General features: G+C 27.9%; 2 protein-coding genes across 4 annotated transcripts; one reads left to right on the top strand and one right to left on the bottom strand.

The window, feature by feature from the left end:
* Nucleotides 1-666: 666 nt before the first annotated feature.
* Nucleotides 667-16937, bottom strand: LOC145744789 (mitogen-activated protein kinase-binding protein 1-like). 3 transcript variants are annotated; one of them, XR_014281237.1, is made up of 17 exons: nucleotides 16166-16937; nucleotides 14962-15180; nucleotides 14332-14502; nucleotides 13984-14121; nucleotides 13573-13746; nucleotides 13232-13362; nucleotides 11636-11801; nucleotides 11039-11140; nucleotides 9654-9802; nucleotides 9026-9254; nucleotides 8728-8867; nucleotides 5508-5695; nucleotides 4444-4614; nucleotides 3679-4086; nucleotides 2792-2970; nucleotides 928-2699; nucleotides 667-803 (listed from the first exon to the last, which is right to left on the bottom strand). XR_014281237.1 is itself a non-coding variant. In XM_082562736.1 (16 exons), the coding sequence occupies exons 1-16, from the start codon at nucleotides 16244-16246 to the stop codon at nucleotides 2433-2435; spliced, it is 2913 nt and encodes a 970-aa protein (XP_082418862.1). In that variant the 5' UTR covers nucleotides 16247-16937; the 3' UTR covers nucleotides 740-2432. The 3 variants fall into 3 exon arrangements, 2 of the variants coding, with proteins under 2 accessions (XP_082418862.1, XP_082418863.1); XM_082562736.1 differs by having other exon boundaries at nucleotides 740-2699; XM_082562737.1 differs by having other exon boundaries at nucleotides 740-2699; nucleotides 3679-3927.
* An 872-nt stretch (nucleotides 16938-17809) lies between these two features.
* LOC145745821 (uncharacterized) lies at nucleotides 17810-19188 on the top strand. The gene is made up of 3 exons (XM_082563986.1): nucleotides 17810-18068; nucleotides 18274-18439; nucleotides 18854-19188. Exons 1-3 carry the CDS (start codon nucleotides 17915-17917, stop codon nucleotides 19152-19154), a joined length of 621 nt encoding a protein of 206 aa, XP_082420112.1. The 5' UTR covers nucleotides 17810-17914; the 3' UTR covers nucleotides 19155-19188.
* The last annotated feature ends 58 nt before the right edge of the window (nucleotides 19189-19246 follow it).

Below are 19246 nucleotides of genomic sequence, written 5' to 3'. Positions count from 1 at the left end.
TGGAGGATTTTGGAAAAAAAAGTGTAGCCATGAATGCAAAATAAGGGGCAAGGGATCCCGATAAATTAGAGGGACTAAAAGAAGTAGGGCTAAAGTTAAATAGGCCCAAGATCCAACTAAGCTAAACTATTATACGATGCTAAAAAAATTTTTTTAAAAAATTAAAAAAAATTTTTTTTTAAAAAATAGTTTAAAAATCTTATAACTTATTTAAAACGTATTTTTTCATGGAAAACCGAACCCTCTAAGTTAACTAATAAATATTAATGTTACAAAGGTAACTGGAAATGTATTTATTTTGACAGAATACTGAAATGTCAAAGATTGTCATGCGTTTTAAAAAGAACAGTTTTTTTACTAAGCTAATACAGTGGCTTAAAAATTAAATACAATAAATAACCTTATGACCAATAAATGCAACAATAATACAAAATATGTTATTATAAACTCAACAAAATTATGATATTTACCTAAAAATTATAAAATGATGACGTTTGTAGTGGTTATTAATTTTTGTAGTGGTTATTAATTTGTAAGATATAACGGTAAGCTCAAATTAAATGTAGGCTTTAAAAAAAAAATTTCAAAAATCTAAAAAATACCACTGTATATAATTCTAATCAAGTGTTAAATGCCCTCTCTTCTAGTGCTAAGTGGCCATGCACTGAGGGTACTTAGCATAAGACTATTTGTACTGATTGAACTATTCTTGCTTTATTAAAGTTGACCCCGCTTTTAGTCGCACACATGAATGAACAATTTTATTTCGTTCACACACAAACACATTCGTTCATTGACAGTTTCTACAAAAAATAAATCAGCTATAGTCAATAATGCTATAGAAAAATAAGCGATCACAATATAACTAATTGTTACCACATAATAAAAACATAATACAGAGAATATCGAAGTCAAAACACATCTTACCGACACGTTTAGCAAGCCACTTATACAATGGATACAAAGGTCAACTTGTTTAATCGTTGTTAATTCAAGCAATCTGTAATTAGCAATTGAAAAGGTAAGGTAAAGAAAAAGGCTGTAATAGCAAAGCCCTATTAGGCACATTAACAATAAAAGGCATAAATACCTAAGAAATGGCAGATATTGGCTAATGAAAATATACGGCACAGATGATAAAACTACCCAATAAGTTCCTGATAAAGGTAAAAGAGACATTTAGTACAAAACATAAACACAAAATAACTTAATAATAATGCAAAATGTAATTACCCGAAAATTCACAAGCCCGAATTATGGATCAAAAAACGTACGTATCAGTTCACTACTCCAAATAGTTTCACAGTAGGAAAGGTAGTAATTACATATAACACTTTAAATCGCTTTTAAATAGCCTATCAGTCTAGATTCATAACGATAAAAATAATAGCCATGAAATTACGGTAAGTATTAAAATCAAAGTGAAACGCACCTTTCAATCAAGTGAAAACGCACGGCTGATTATAAAACCTCAGGGTTGCCAAATGTAACAAATATAAAACGCATATTTAACATCAAGTGTAATACATTACATATGGCTCGATTTTTTTAAGTCATGCAATTGGAAGGCACTAAAAAACCAAGGCAATATCGAATACAACAAAAATAATGGCCTGAGGTATAATTAACAAACACATAAATATTTTGGACAATTTAAAAGTAATAATCCAAAAAAATTTTTGTAATTTAGGGTTAAATTGTTTAAAATAAATTAAGTTTTGATTATAATGTGGATTGATTTTATAATTTTTGGCCAATATAAGGAAAATTTAATAATAATACAAAATATATACTTAACATAAGCAATTAATAAATAAACAACAAAAACAGCTTTAATAAATAGTACCTTTGAATGTAACAAAAAAATTGTGCAAATTTGCATAAATAAAAAAATGAAAAAAGAACCGAAAATAATTTTTTGGAAAACATAAAAAGAAAAACAGTAGCACATTACATTTAAAGCAATAAATTCGCATAATTTAGTTTGAAGACAGTATCTTACGTTCTACCAACACTAGCATAGTTAATTTGACCAATACCTATAACTGCACCTAGATGTAACATAAAAATTTTTTGTACATTTCAAATTTTTTTGGCTAAAATAATGGATTACTATTGTAATACCAATAACCATTTGATCAAATATACATTTTACTTAAAACCATATGCCTGAAAACACCATTTTACTAACAATAACATATTTCCTTTGAAAAATGTCGTTTTTAGAAATTAGTTTTTTAGGGAATCTTCTAAGTTTATATAGTTTTTGATGAATATGAGCAAATTCTGATTTAACAAAACCCTAAAAATACCTTAAATTAATTTCAAAGCACAATTTGCATAACCGCTTGACTATGCAATTAAAAGAAATATGTGGATAGTTGCATCACAAAAAAAAATTGAAAACAAAAATAAAATTTTGAAAACCATGGTTAAATATCCTTTTCGAGTGATTGAATTTTCGGTTTTACTTCATTTTCAATTAAATCGAAAAATCGCTCGGAGTATTCCCGAAGCAAAAACATAACTGGCGAATCGTCTTTTAAATTATCAAGCGAGGGACGAGATGACAGGGTCGAATCGGACGTCTCGATTATGTCCATGTCACGTATACGGGCATGTACTGTACGAAATGTGGTAACAAGCTTGTTAAAAGAATTGTTGTTGTCGTTTAAATCTGAATCCATGTCAAGCATAGCCTGAAATATTTGCAAAAAAAATTAATTTTAAAAATACTTGATATTTATATATAAACAAAAACCTTTGATCATTACAGTGTTTTGGCAATTACCTTTTGTTTGTGGTACACTGCTTCTGCCTGACTGAAAACAGCCAGAAGGTCCTGACTAACTTTCTGACAGTCTGACAACACATTATAGCAGTTGTCGCAAGAATTGGAACTATTTGATGATAAGTAACTTGTGTTAGATTCTAGAGAAGTATTTCTATTCGAATATCCTATTCCATGATCTAAAACCGGCACAAAATTTTAAAGCATCAACTTAATTTATGTCTCACTACTTGATATCCTGGGTTTAATCGCCACTGCTCTTAAGCTGTAGCGCAAGCCAACACTTAATCAGCAGCTTTTATTTAGGTGGCACCTATAATCTAACCAGCAGCATGGTGTAGTGGTTGCTACACCACATGAGGTTGTTGGTTCAATCCCTACTGCTCTCATGCTGTAGTGCCCTTGAGTAAGGCACTATAAATAGTATGTCCTGCTGAGCCAACACTTAATTAGCAGCTTATAATTAGGGGTTAATCATATTCTATAACATCCCAAACTGCCAAAGGCAACTCAAGACTGGATTGATGTAACTAATGTTACTCTATGTTTAGGTCGTGAAGTTGACCTTCCCATATTAAGAATAAATAAATGCAATTTATTTTGAGATGATGTTCTAAGAACCGATGACAATCTATGTTTGGACTGTAAACCAGCAGCATGGTGTAATGGTTAGAAAACTTGGCTTTACTGTATGAGGTCCTGTTTTCGATCTCCTTTGCTAAGATGATATAGTGCAATTCCAAGTAACAATATCCAAAACTGATGATGTTTACTAGAAACTGGGTTAGTAATTTATGTTGGTCTTTTCATAATGTGAATATATATTTAAATTTAGAAATTTAAGTTTTCAATTTTTTTTTATAAATCAATATACCAGCAATTCATACCTGCACTAAGCCTATCTTTAAACAAACTATCCCCACTCTCAGGTCCTTGGTTCATATTTTTACCCTTTCTTTCCTCATGTTGATAATTTTTGTTGACTGGCAAAGACTTTGGTGGACTCCGTGGAGATTTTCGCTTCGTTAAACTTGCCATCAACTGTTCAAACTCAGGCGGTATAACAGTTTCGTCCTTGTTAATTTTTGTTGACTTTGGTGTTAGTAGTTTACTATCTGATGACATTTTCCGAGGATCTGTTTTACTTAAATCTGTTTTTAGTTTGTTAGAATGAACTGGAGTGGCAGGTAAGGATATTTGATTTGGTATGTCAAGTAATTCAGGTTTCGAATTTGAAATGTCATTTGGAGATGGATTTATTTTAATAATTGGTTTTAAATTTGGTGCACCATTCTCTAAATATTGTCCAGTATTAGTGGTTTCTAAATTATTAAATGTTGCCAAATGTTCGCAATTTTTATTTATTGCTAAGTCATCGTTCTTTTTTGCGTTATTTTTTTTGAGAATTAAATTTTCATTATCTTGAGCAAGAGGGTCAGGTTGAACTGATTTTATATTTATATTATTTTTATTTTTTTCTGTACATAAGTTATTTAAATCTAAAACTGGTAACTTAGAGTTAATGGCATTTGGTTTTAAAGTTATTAGACCATTTTGCTCTAATGCATTGTCAGAATAAAAAAAACATTGAAATACTTTACACGAAAAATTTAAGCTTGCAAGAAATATTTAAAAAATGTTGGATTTTTTACCACTTGTGGGGGCAACATTGTTTAACGATTTAAGATCCAATGCCACCCGGTGATTGAGCTCCCAGACGAAGACGCAGCTGTCCGCTGAAGCAGAAAGAAGATGATTGTGGAGATCAAACTCAAGCGAAACCACAACTTCTGAATGACCACTTAGTACACTCATGCACATAGCTATAAAAAAAAATTAAAATTCAGGATCATATGTACTTTATGGTTCTTAAATTACCTACAATTACAGTCCCCGAAAAGTTCATGTGCTCTAACCTAACTTGATAATCACCATCTAATATTATAAAACCTAGTGGAAGACATGTTTAATTATGTAAATGTATGTACAATACATGAGTATCAAAATAAATACAACTTCTGTTTATGGTGAGTGGTTTATGGGGGTTATCACAGAATAAATATTAGTTGCAAGTTTAATTAGATTACTATAATGAAAATGCAGTCCAAAATAGGCTATTATTACTTTGCAATTTTTAATACATATTAATCACATCATTTTTAGGATTTTTGCATTTCACTATTTCTATGTCCCTAAAGTTTGAAAAGACCATAACAAACTTATAATTTAGTTTTTAAAATGGCAAACAATGTAGTTATTAATATGGAAAAATAATTTATAATAACAATATTATGTAGTTTAAACACCTATTGATAAACTTCATTTTATTTATTGACTAAATTTTAAATAAATATTTAATGAATTTCAATTAATCCCTATATGTGTGTGTGGATAGAATTTAAATTATTTATACCTACTTAATTTAAATTACTCACAAGAAATTTTAAGCATACAAAATATATTAATCCAAAAAATATTTAATTTTTATTAATTTACCAACTAAAAAAATTATTTATTAGTTTTAAAAATATCTCTAAAATCCAAATTTCAAAAACCCAATTTTACAGAAATTTAAGTTATCTTTTTTAGAAATAAAAAGGCATTTTCTTGTTGTAGGTTTAAGTAAGAAGGGGGTTAATGTAAAAGGTATCATAAAAGGTAAAATAGTGTTTTTGCTAAAAAAAAGTTTTCAGTGCTATCAGATTATGCAACTTACTTGTCACAAATCCAAGAATGTAGATATTTTTATCAGAGCAAGAAGTTGCGATCATTGTTCGCTGGTCATCAACGGTAACTCGTAAAATCGTTTGAGTGGTTTCGCTCCCCCTAAAACACCTTTTCAGTTTACCCCCAATGATGTCGTACTCCCGCAAATTTGACCCACAAGCAACTAAAACTGAGTCACTAGAAAATAAAAATGAAATTTATTAAATAATTTAAAAAGAAAATTATATTCAAGTAAACTTTCCACGACTTATTTTATATTGGTTATTAAAGCAGTAATCTTTTTTTACAACAAATTCAATGTTTGATAATGGATTGCAAATTAGCAACTCTTAAAACTCCTGAGATTCGTGAATTTATCAAAAAAGCAATTCTTTCCGTTAGAGGTACACAAAATTATTAAAATATGTTGTTAATAAAAAGATAAATTTTTTATTTTTAACTTTTTTAATTTTAAAAACTAGGACAAAGTTCTGTATACTACATTGGCTTAACAAGATCAAACCAATCCTCATTTATTTGGTCTGATAAGACAACTTTACTAACAAGCCAATCTAACTGGAATATTTATGAACCTAACAGTGAAGAAGAAAATTGTGTTTTGGTCAATGGATGGAATTCAGAGTGGAATAATGATAGATGTTATCATTTAGAAAGATTTATATGTCAACGGGCACTACCTTGTAAGTAACGCTAACTAAAATGTAAGAAAATTAATAAAACAAGCAGTATGGCACATTAATAAAATTGTTAACATTTACAGCTTGCATTATTTTTCTGTGTTGCCTATTGGCACTGAAACTAGGCTATTAGAAACAAATAAAAAATCTTTATATAAACCAGCCTAGCGAACAAAATGTACACTGGTATACATTATTTGCAAGTTGCAACCATATTATGACCATTAAAATGCAGTCCATAAGGTGGGCTATTTACTAGTTATACTAAAGAAGTACCATAAAGTTCACACATAAAAATTAATTTAAATGTCGGTATAAGTTTTCAACATTTATTTGCAGCTACACCTTTCAGCCCTACCATGATAAATATACCTCCCAGCCCTACAGTGATTAATACAGCCAACCAACAACAAATAGAGGTTTACCTAATAATTCCATCTAACAAATTATTTTATTTTACCTTAATATATTTACCATTTTCAAAAACACAAAAAAAACTTTAAAATAGGTTATTAACAACTCTGGATATGGAATTGGATTGGTGGTTGCAGGAACGTTTTTGCTTATTTTTATCATTGTCATTCTATATCTACTTTTCAAACTAAGAATTAAAAATAAAACAACAAACATCACAGGTAGTTCTTATCGTTGTTTATTTTATCATTTTTTATCATTTTTTATCCATATCCAATATATGAAAAAGCCAACTTGTCTTACTTAAGAGCGCTAAGTATGCAAAAGGCGGGGGTCAAACCAAGGACCTTATGTAGTGAACCCTATAAAAAATAACCACTTCACCATTTTTTCAATATCAATAATTACATTTGTACAAAAATAATAACCTATATTGTATGTTACACTAATGTATATAATTAACAGATCACAATATGCCTGAAACTACTGGAATTCAACTTTTTCCAGTCAATCTACCAACTTTAAATCGTATTTCTTACAATCAAGAAAGCAGTTTTGAAAACAGCCAAGAGCATAATTATGAGAATAACCTAGGTTTTTACAAAAACAATCTAGAGATGAATAATGAAATAAATGAAGAAAATAATTCTGAATCTAATATTGAAGAAGGTGTTTATGAAAAAATTGGTAGAGCAGGAATTTATGAAAACTGAAAAATTGAAATTAACAAATGAAGAAAACTTAAAGCTAAAAACATGTTAAAAGATCTAAACAATTCTACAGAACAAAAACCACCAAAAATTAAGGAATTTTATCTAAATTCCGCATTAAATTATGCCAGATATGCTTCTTATCGCATAATAGTAAAATTTATTTCTATGTAAAAATTATCAATCGTCAAAAATAATTCCAAATTTTGACATTTTTTAGCCACCTAAAATTAAACTAGTTTTATACATGAAACTCTATTAAAAAAAGCTATTGTTTTAATAGTAACTTTAAAAGTTATTTTTTTTACAAATTTGATAATTTGGCTAAAATTTAAGCATTTGATTTTTTAGCATTGGAGATTGTAACAAAATTATTCTTTAAAAATCTGTTATATAAGTGGTATTAAAGTTAATTATGAAAAAAGGAGTATATAATAATAATAATAATAACAAAACCCACAGTTAAACCAAATATATATAAAATTATAGGTTATTTACCAATGCAATTAATTAAGCTAACATATACTTAAAATCCATTCAAATGTGCAACCAACAATTTACCCAAAGTAACATTGCAAAAAAAATTTCTATTTAACATAAAAATTTAAGATTAAAAAATCTTAAAAATATTTGAAAGCCAGCTGTATTGTTTACACTCAAAGTGTGAGTACATCTTTAGTTATACTTAAACAACAAAGCATAAAGGAGTGCCGCTACTACATATTCACTACAACAATATAATAAGTTTTCTCATATTAAAATCTTTGTCTTATTCATCAACATATTGTATGACTTAGATGCGTTATTTATACTTAAACTATCTCAAAAAATTAATGACAGTTTTGATTTTGTTTAATAGTTTAATATTTAAATTATTATAATCCTATTTACCTTAACATAGTTAAGAACAAAACATAATAAAGTTTGTAGCTACCTGTATTATCTAAAACTATTTGATCAATAATATCTCTGAAAACCAAAATTAAAAATGGCTTTTCACTGACATTTAGGTAAACATTTTTTAGAAATTAAAGCCCATTTCATAAAGAAAAGTTAAGGTAAAGAAGGGTAAATAAAATGTCACATTGTCTGTAAAATGACGTTTTTAGACACATGGTTTTTGGTCTGATGTCTATTCGGTACATTGTTTTTGGTCTGATGTCTATTCGGTACATTGTTTTTGGTAATATGTGAGTAATTAAAATAACTTATTGTCATTAGACTCATTAAAAAAAGTTGGTTAGGCGGCAAATAAAAAAAATATTTTTTTTTTAAAACTACTTTACCAAGTTTACACTTAACAAACAAACCTCAAGAACTTAAAAAACATAATTTTGCCTTTAAAGACATTTCACTTTCACTATTTAAAGTAGACCAAAAGATAAAAGTAATAGTAAATGCTACTTACTCCAGCACTGTCATGTCCACCATTGAATGTATCTCAACGATATGTTGTTCCCTTGTTATTTCAACTTTTCCTGAATCATTATTCATATTAACTCCACAGAAATATAAAGATCTGTCAGATCCACAAGTGATAAGCCGAACCTCGATAAAAAAAAAAATTTTTCGTATTATTTAAAAAAAAAACTTTTTATTTTAGTAAGAAAATTAAAAAGTCATTAAATATATTTATTCTTTTATTAAAGCTTATTTAAAATTTAATTTTTATTGTCAATAAAATTTTATTTTTTTTAACAAGTTACCTCCGAATCTTTATGAGCAAATTTTATTGCTGACACTGACGCCGAGTGGTCACTTATTGTGTGCGTTGGAGTGTAACTCTCGCCAACAAAAGTATGAACACAACGGTCACGGCTCGCCGATGCAAGCATATCACCCAGTGACCCCGAAGATATAAAATCCAAGCATAAAACATCGCCATCGTGTGTTGGAATAAAGGAGACTTTCTCAAATGTTTCCAAATCAAAAATACTAAGAATAAAAAAATAAGAATAAACTTCCAACTAAAATACACAGAAATATGTATAAAATATGTTAAACTATGAAAAAATAACGAAAAGAGTGATTTTGGGATCACATACATAAAAATTAAATAAAAAATATTTAATTTTTTTTTGGAACATCTTTATCCTTGTTGTTAAAAACAAAATTTTACAGCCTAAACAAATGGTAACATTTGTTATCCAGTCCTGGTTTTAAATTAATTTTAGCAGTTGTGGCAGTTGTAAATAGTATTTAGCATACTGCTACATAGTTAACCTGCCAATTGAGCACGAGTCAAGATTGCTATCACATAGAAGCATTGAAGATCAAACCGACCTTATGTTGTAAAGCCAAGTGTTTTAACCAATACACCACCATTTAACTTACTGAATATTTCCTGTTTTATCTCCTACTGCCAAATGTCTTCCATCATGTCGAATACAAAGACTTCGTGCCTCAGTTTTTAAGCCATCCACTTCTGTATTTCCACTTATTTGCTCATGAGCGTCCTCCAATTTAATAACTTTCACCAAGTTCTGTATAAAAACAATAAACAAAGTAATGATCAGGCAATATACCATATTAATAATATTTAAAGTAGCAAAGGCAATTTAAGATAGTGCCAAAGTGATTTTTTAGCTGTAAGTTGACCCACTTACATTAAGGAAAAACATTTTATAAATAAAAGCTTAAAAATTAATTATGGTTCGAAATCTTAGATTTCGAAACATATTGTTATTGTCAGTGTATTTATTATTATTATTATTATTATTATTATTATTGTTTTTATTCTTTCTAGTCAGAATTTTGAAAGACGATAACTTTTGTTCTTTAAAACTAAAAGTTCTAAATTTTTAGTATGTTTGTTATTATCCCAACGAATCGCAAACCTCCTATTTACGACATTTAAATGTCACTAATTACTAATTAATATATTTTATTATTAAAATTTAAAGATTAAATTTTCTGAAATTTTAATATGTTGTTGTTATTATTATTTTGTATGTTGCTATTTAAAATGAAGATTTAACTCTAGCTAAATATCGTTTAATCATTATTTTAGTTTTTTTTTTATAAAATAACGAATCAGTGTGAGTTTAACGCTTGAATAATTTAATAGCGTTCTGGTCGCCGTCAAAAATCGTCCTTTTCGCTGTCTATTAAAGTAAAAAATATTGGTTGAAAATTTAAGTAAAATGTTACAGTATAAGTCAAAAATGTGTAAATTTTGTATTTTTAATTGTTTTGTTATTATTATATTTTAATACTCGTTTGATTACTAAAAAATTAAGATCGGTATTTTGCTTTTAAATTTAGTTTACTTTTCTATTACAATATCAATGAATGCGTGTTCGTTTGTTAAAATTAGGTTTAAATATAAAAAAGTTCATATTTAAATTCATAATTTAATTAATAAACCTACTAAATAAATTATATTTATAAAAAAGAATGAAATGATTTCGAACCATATTTTATTTATCAAATAAATCTAGTTATTTCTATTATACCCTATTGTAGAAACACACAGCAATTAAAAAAAATTAGAGTAGTTTTAACACTTATAAATCGGTATTGGTCATTGGTCAAGTTATTTTTCAAGTTTAATTTAAATAAATAGATTTACTTAAGATAAAGAAAATGTTTAGCTCACCAAAAAATATGTAAAACCACAAAACAAGTAAAATAATAAAAAGTCGAAAAACATTTAACTTCAAAGAAAACATCAAACAACTTATATAAAACTTGAACATTATTAAAATATTATGATTTACGTAAGTATTTGTGTATGTCCAAGCTCTTGCTGTTCCATCACTTGAACAAGTTATAAAACAATCAGTTGGTAGTGTGGTACATTCTGAGCTGTAAGGCAACATCTAAAAAAATGTCAGTGTCATCTTAAAATGTATTTTGAAAGTATTTTAAACACAGGGTAATTTAACACATATTATTCTAACGAAAGTGATTTTTATGTATATATTTATAAGTGTTTATGGGCCCAAATAGAAACTGTATTGTAAGGGTAATTTATAGGGTTTAAGGCCAGCATTGTGATGTTGTTAAGTAGTAAGAGCCCTTGAAATTACTACATAAAGTCCTTGGTTTGATTCCTACTGCTATCATGCTGTTTAAGTAAAAGGCTATTAACCGTATAAACTTCTGCTAAGCCAAAAAAACAATCAGCTAATTAACTATCGGACAATTATATTTAATAATATATAAAACTGCCAAAGATAAATCAAGACTGGGTCGTGGTATGTTACTCTAAGTTTAGGCCATAATGCCAACTTTTTTACATCAAAAATAAATAAATAGAAAAAAAAATCTTTTCTCACACCTTTACTCATAACCATTTAATCTAAAAAATTTACCTTTACATCCCATACACAAGAGTTATGGTATTGAGAAAGAAAGGTAACTTCTGGATTGTTTGAATCCATCATGTCATATATAACAATTGAGTGATCAGCAAATACACAATGCATCCATAAATTTCGAACATCGACAGCCATAGCTATAATCTCATTTTTCAAAAATCTAAATTTGCAATTTGAGATTACTTTAATTAAAATTTATACAAAATGTTTAATTTTTTTTTACACAATACAATTAGAATAATTTTATTGAAATATACTCTCAAGACTTGGGTTTACAGTTAGGCAAATAGTGTAATATGGTCAAAACTCGCAACTAATATTTGCCTATAATAATTTACCTGCACACCACAAACATCATTTTTTTTTAAAAGCCTATTAATTAGACAAACGTATATATTAAAATATATATTTGTAATAATAGTGGTCACTAATTACTATTATATAGATTTTAACAATAACAATATTATTAATATTACCTATCAAGCTTTATTTATTTAATGCAACTTGGTAATAAAAGAGTTATTGTAAACATTACAAAAAATATAACATTAACCAATAATTTACTAAACAAATTATTTTTTTTACTTAATTACTTTCAAAGCCAATTCAAAATATAAAAAATACTGAAAACAAATACAAAACTCAAATTATTATCAAAAATCAAAAAAAAAATATATTAAATATACCAAAAATTTTTAAAATATTAAAAAAATATTGTCAAGAATCAATGGCATATTTAAAGTTCTAATAAATTATCAACTGTCTTTTGGGCTATATGATATTGTTAGTTAAACAACTATCTAGCACAAAAAAAGAAAGATAGTTTGTAAAGTTTGCTTAAGCCAATGGTGTCTATGTCAATAAAGGTTGAAGTTAAGTAGATAGCTTCTTAATAACTGACCATTTAGAATAAATAAATGACAATACCTTCAACCTAAAACCGCGAAGTACTTTAAATAATAACAACTTCAGGATAATGTTGATATAGATTAAACTTGAAATATTTAAAACAAATACGGAAATAAAAATAATGACAACGTCTAAATTTAACTTTTAATTACACTACAATAAAAGCTCTAGTTTAAACAGAGCATGGAAACATAAAAATGTAACAGCCATGGTGGTGCAACACTTGTAAAGTGATGACTTAGCTTTAGGCATCATTAATTTTTCACAACAAAACCACAAAATAAACTTCTAATAAAATTTAGTATACAGGCGATATAAAGCTGTTCATGAAACAGGGATTTAACAAGAAATTGTTTGTTAAAAGTATAAAACTAAAAACACACAGCTCATATTAAAAGAAATAACAAAAAAAATAACATCTCTTTATTCCTAATGTTAAAAAGCCATCTTGACACCCTCACATAAAGTAACATTAGCAACCTTGACTCAACCTTAGGTCTTATTCAAGGGTGCCACATAATTAATACATTCAAAATTGAACCCAGGATCTTATGTAATAAAACCAAGTGTTCTAACAACTAAACAATCTCACTGGTGAAAAAAATAATAAATAAGTCAACATACAAAAACAACTAAAATTAAAAAAAGTACTTTAAAATACACATCATGCTAAACACTTACCCAATTTGGGCAGGTGGGGTAATTTCTTTGATAAAATCCAGGGTTAGTAAGTCATATATATGAATACAACCCTGTGCACAACCACATAATATCATGTTGTCAAATATACTTAAACTTCGTGCTGTTCCACACTGAAATTTTCAACACCAAAAAAAAATACATTTTAAATAAAAAAATGTAGAACTAAAATAGAAAATTTTCTAAATGATAATAAGTAAGTAAGAGTTACTTAACGTTAATTATTATTTTTCGAAGTTCAAACACTTTCGCTATTGATTAACTAGGATAATAGCAAGAAAAAAAAACAGCAGTTGTAGCTAGCAAAACAAATGGTAATTTACCTCTATTTGGATATGCTTTTTAACTGTTCTTTTTGCAGTAAACTGACACAAAATTCCTAATTTGGTGCAAGCATAAGTGTATTCCACACCAACTGCACAAGTTACATCACAAAACATGTGATTTGGGAGGGACTCTAAAAGTGCAGAACGAAATTTTAACGGTAGAGGAGTTTTCTAAAAAAATTAAATAATTTTGATAACTACATAAGATATTAATTCATGCCTACCTAATTTTATTAATATTAAGCACAATAAGGAAATTTAAAATTCAAACATGTCATAATGTTATAACCACCCTATTTGTCTAAAGACTTAGTTATTTATAACTATTAAATGCATCTAAATGTTGTAACCCCCTATTAAAGTCCCTTGAAAAATCTTTAAGACACAAATCTTAAAACTTAAACTTACATCTGAACCATTAGGATTGTCCAAATACCAAAACTTTACCAATCTATTACCAACAGTAACAAAATAACTACTGTCATCAGCAAAACTGACAGCTTTAATTTTAGTTGAAACTTTGTTTGAAGCAGCCAAGGTATTTCGCTAATCAAAAAAATATTAAAATAATTATTAATTTTTTTTTTATTCCAGTTATAAGGGGCAACATAATTTCAATTTAAATATAAATTGGGTATCTTGTATAATTTTATATATTTAAAATTAAAAGTACCATAACAAAGGGTTAAGGAGTTTCTAATTTACTTATTTATAATATATATAGAATTTTAAATTGTTGATTTTAGTTTTTATTACTTTTAAGTCCCACACGTTAATAAGCATATCATGCTGGTGTCCGATAGAAATTGCATATTTTGAATTTGGAGAAAACGCTACGCACGAAATTCCGAATTTGTGGGCGGAGAAAAGGTTAACTTGGCATTTTTCCTGGACAGAAAACACACGAACGCAAGGCTGATTACCGCTCTACAAACAAGTTTCGACATTAGGTAAATAAAAAAGAAAAAGTGCTTTCATTTCTAAGTTAATAGAACTAACTGCTAGCCAATACAAATTTACCTTCCTGTCAGTTAAAAATCATATTTTACACTAAAATAAATACAAAAAACCACAAAGTAGAATTCGAATTAAAACCGATCTTTACAAATTAAACATAGAGTTTATGTTCTTTATAAATCTTAAAATATTACCACAAAGCTTGTTTAGCAAAGACCTTATTTTAAGATTTTTTATTAAGTAGATTATTATGAAGAACTTATTATAAAAAAAAAATTAATTAAAATTTTTTTAAGCGTAATATATTTATATTTATTAAATATTTAATTAAAAACCATTCAAAGACATATTTTTCACACAATTTATGGCATTTAAATATGTTTCATGTGCCTTAAAAATGTAAAAAATAGTAGGCTTAACTAAACTTACTTCTCCAGTTACTATTAAAGTTCCATCATTAGAAAACCGCATACAAGTTAAAGTTTTTTGTCCAGGATTAAAAATGTGACTTTGTTTTTCAGTCCAGGGGTTAAAAAGGACAATAACACACCCTGCGGGGTAAGCTAGTAACCCTGAATGGGGGTCACAGGTGAAAGAACAATTATTCTTCAAGGTGAGTCCAAGGACATGATTAAGTTGGGCTTGATACTATAAAAAAACATTATTTTTTTTATTAAGAATAAATAAAATTAAATTCATAAAAAATACTAAGTAATTTGGACCAAACTATATTAATTAAACTGATAATTTTTTATTGCTAAGATAATCTAAAAATAAAGTAATAACTACTGTACAGACAAAACACAAGCCCAGTCTATTGATGTTATAACATCTTCAATTTTTGTGTAAATAAAGATAAAAAAGTTGGTACACAAAATTTAATCAAGATATTTTAAAAACCATTGTTTTAAAAAGTTTAAAGTGGTAACAATGGCATGCGTAGCTTGTATTTTATAACACATCATTCATTATAGATTTAAAAGTATACTAAACAACACTCAATGTTTGGTCTATATTAAATTAAATTGTACATAAAGCCTGGCACAGTGGCAAAGGTGTTACATTACAATACTCTTGTTGTAGCTTTTTAGGTTAACAAAAGATTTTGGAACAAAGTAATAATATAACCCTGTTTACTATATCAAAGACAAGAATTTAAAAGGTATTTCTGATTTTGTGCTAAGTTTTGCAAAACAACCAAAAGCTTAACATAAATAATTTTTTATTGTGTTCTAACATGAAAACACTATTTTTATACGAATACTTACGTACAACCTACAATATATATAACTACGATATCGTTACATTATATACCTAACTTGTAATTCACATATTTACTTCTACAGCAACTAATTAATTTGTTTTATCCAGAATAGATTTTATCTTAAATATTTTAAGTAAGAATAGGGAAAAACTAAAATAACTTGAAATTCGCGGTAAGTGCCAATAAAACATCCAAATCGAATAAATTAAAAGGTTCAAATAAATTAGAATGAATCTAATAAATAAAATAAATCAAACCCTAAACCATTCAGACATTCTGTATATTTTATAAATGTCAAATACTCAGTAAAATCTTAGTAATAAAAATAGACGACATTAATATTATATTTATTATTAAAAATATAATTACTGTGAATGATGCTTTGCTTCTTCTTCTATATTGATTTCCAACTAAATTACTTTTTTTTCTTCGATTTCCTTTCTCTGACATTTTTCTAAATTCTTTTCAAATACTTATAAACCATGACAATTTTTCAACCTTTTTAGTTATAAACAATATTTAATTTAAATTTCAAAATGTAGAACTCAACATTGAAGTTTTGTCGTTATTGTCACTATTCTGCAATTGAAAAAAATTTGCTATTTAATCAAAATATAACTGACAAATACACATTTTTATAGTTATTTATTCTTGTTTTAGAAACAACTTTAAAGATTGAAGTAAAATTGGTAACCTTGACCCATTCTTGGTTGCCCTTTAAAATTTTGTATATATAATATTTAAAATTTATAGACTATTGATTTTTGGCTAACCGTGAGTAAGTATTATTCAAAACCATTTTAACTTATAACCTTTGATTGTACAATGTTGAATGTGCAAAAAGTAGGGATCAAACCCAAGACCTTATAGAAGTTCTTACAGAGAATTTAAAGAAGATTTAGTTAATACATACTCCAATATAAAATTTTTTTTTTTTTTAATATCTATCAAAACAGACGTCATATCCCTTTTTCAGGAATTTCTGACTTTAACCCCTTATGTTAAATATCTGATAGTTAGACTGCATAATCTAATAGTCAGAAAGTATGCATACAGCATATACTGACAGACTGAGTGACAGACTGACATGTAAAGAATTCTACGTTAATCAAAAACCAGACTGCCAGTGCTGGACAAGAGACAATTCTATCAAATATTTCATTACAACTTGCGCCACAGCAACGAGTTGCAAACTGTCCCAACGTTTAAAACAAATAATTTTCAAATGGTTGATTTTATAAGAACTTAACTTTTCCCGCATTCCACATTGACGTTTTTATAGGTTTACACAAAACCATTCAACCATATCATAACAATAGTTATTTTTTCAGTTAAAAAATTAACTACAGTGAAAAAATAAAAACACAATTTAGGCCAAACAAAAAAAAATTCCATTTTATAGACATACAAAAATATTTGAACAACATCACAACATTTCTTGTAAAAAATTTTTTTTTAGTCAATCCTTTATAAAGAGATTATCTCACAGCATTCTTTTAGATTACGATAAAAAAGTATCTTTTAAAGATTTGAATCTTAAATACAAACTCGTTTATTTATTCAAAAATACTTATTTAGAATAATAAATGCGCCTATTTTTTTATCACTATTTAGTTCTCCTTTCGAGTCAAAACAAAACTGCCAAAGGCAACTTAAAACTCGGTTAGAAATAACATTTTTCCATATTGAAAATAGACTTGAACAAAAACAAAAACCCCTACTATTACAATGGAACCCTAATAAACAATATCTACCGTAACAAAAAAATAATTAAATTGACTGGTGTAGACCGTAACTACGACAAAACAAAACACTAGAAAAGTTGTGGTTACCTAGTAACGAACAAACAGTTTTGTAATATATCTTTTACGCCTTTGTAAGTGGAATATAATACACATCACTGTTATTTGGAAACTATTTTCGACAATACCCATTCTGATACTAAACGAATCGCGATCTCAATTGCAGATCGTTTGTTCATAGTAATTTCTTTATACAATTACACGTTCTAAAGCAAAAGGCTTCCAGTTTAGCGAACAATTTATAAATTTCATTTTTTACGTTTATTTAAGATTTTTAGTTTTTATCTTTTATAAATTAAAACTAATAGCCTCAAAGATGTACGTGCAGCAAGTTCAGCAGCCTGGTATTGTTACGCAACAAACAGTTGTCACCAAAACTAAAGGTGATGCAATGCGCAGTGCCATTCCCGATTTACCGTGTTTTGTTGCTGTCCTGTTATGCATAATAAATTTCTTTTTCCCGGGAATTGGTAAGTAACTTGCAGGACTAAAGAGAAGATGTAAAAACGCGGCAAAGTAAATAATTTAAATTTTCTGCTTTATTACGCAAATATTTTAACTCAAATTCCTACAAAATGACTAAATTTAGAGAAGGGATTAAAATTGCTAAAAAAAAATGTTAAATGAGTGGCAATTCAGGTATGTATATTCATCATGTTTACTTTTATAACAAAGGAACTATACTAGCTGGATTGTGGCAATCCAGGACAAGATGCCTCCGGAAGACTTGGTTCATTTTGCATCAACTTTTGGGTGGGAATTCTTCAACTTTTATTGACATGCATTTTTGTCGGCTGGGTTTGGAGCATAGTGTGGGGATACGCATTCATCACACAATCAGGTTTTTAATTTTTATTCTTGCGAAGCGTTTTTATGTCAGTAATTAAGGACCGTACGGTGTTTTTTTTTAAAGGTTAGCGATAAAATGACGTTTGTCTTTAGAAAGTTTAGGGTCTTGCCAAGTACTGGACTAAAATAAAAAAATAGCCATTGCTTTTGGGAAAAAAAACTAGTTTTTCCTCAAAATATCGAAAATGGAAAAGTACTATAGTACTATAAAATGACGTTTGTCTTTAGAAAGTTTAGGGTCTTGCCAAGTACTGGACTAAAATAAAAAAATAGCCATTGCTTTTGGGAAAAAAAACTAGCTTTTCCTCAAATATCGAAAATGGAAAAGTACTATACAACTCTTACAATATTTCTTAATGCCATACATTGGCAAGTATAAAAGTTAACCTATAACCATTTTCTACAGGATCGACCGGGGAAGAGACGACAGTAACTACACAGCACATCGCTCAACCAATAATGCAAGTCGCCCCAGTGATGACTGTCCAGCAACCTGTGCTCGCTGTCCAACAGCCAGTGGTTGCTGTTCAACAACAGGCACAAATAGTCGGAGTGCAATCTTTTTAGACGGGATTAAGAAATATTTTAAACTAAATTCATGGTCGTATCACAACTTTAAATTGTACTTAGAGTGTACCTATAAAAATCCACTTTGGACTATATTTGAAGTGTTAATGTTTAATACAATGTATATTATATATCTGTAGATGTGTTACAGTTTTCTTATAAAATAAAGTCTATTGTTTTGATTTTGTAACGAAGTTTTGCAAGAGCGTTATAGACCTGCGTTTTTGAACCT

This window comes from Corella eumyota, chromosome 3, assembly GCF_963082875.1.
Source record: "Corella eumyota chromosome 3, kaCorEumy4.1, whole genome shotgun sequence".
NCBI classification, from domain to species: Eukaryota; Metazoa; Chordata; class Ascidiacea; order Phlebobranchia; family Corellidae; genus Corella; species Corella eumyota.
The sequence above is the reverse complement of the archived record's forward strand: the minus strand, read 5'-3'. Positions and strand labels throughout refer to the sequence as shown.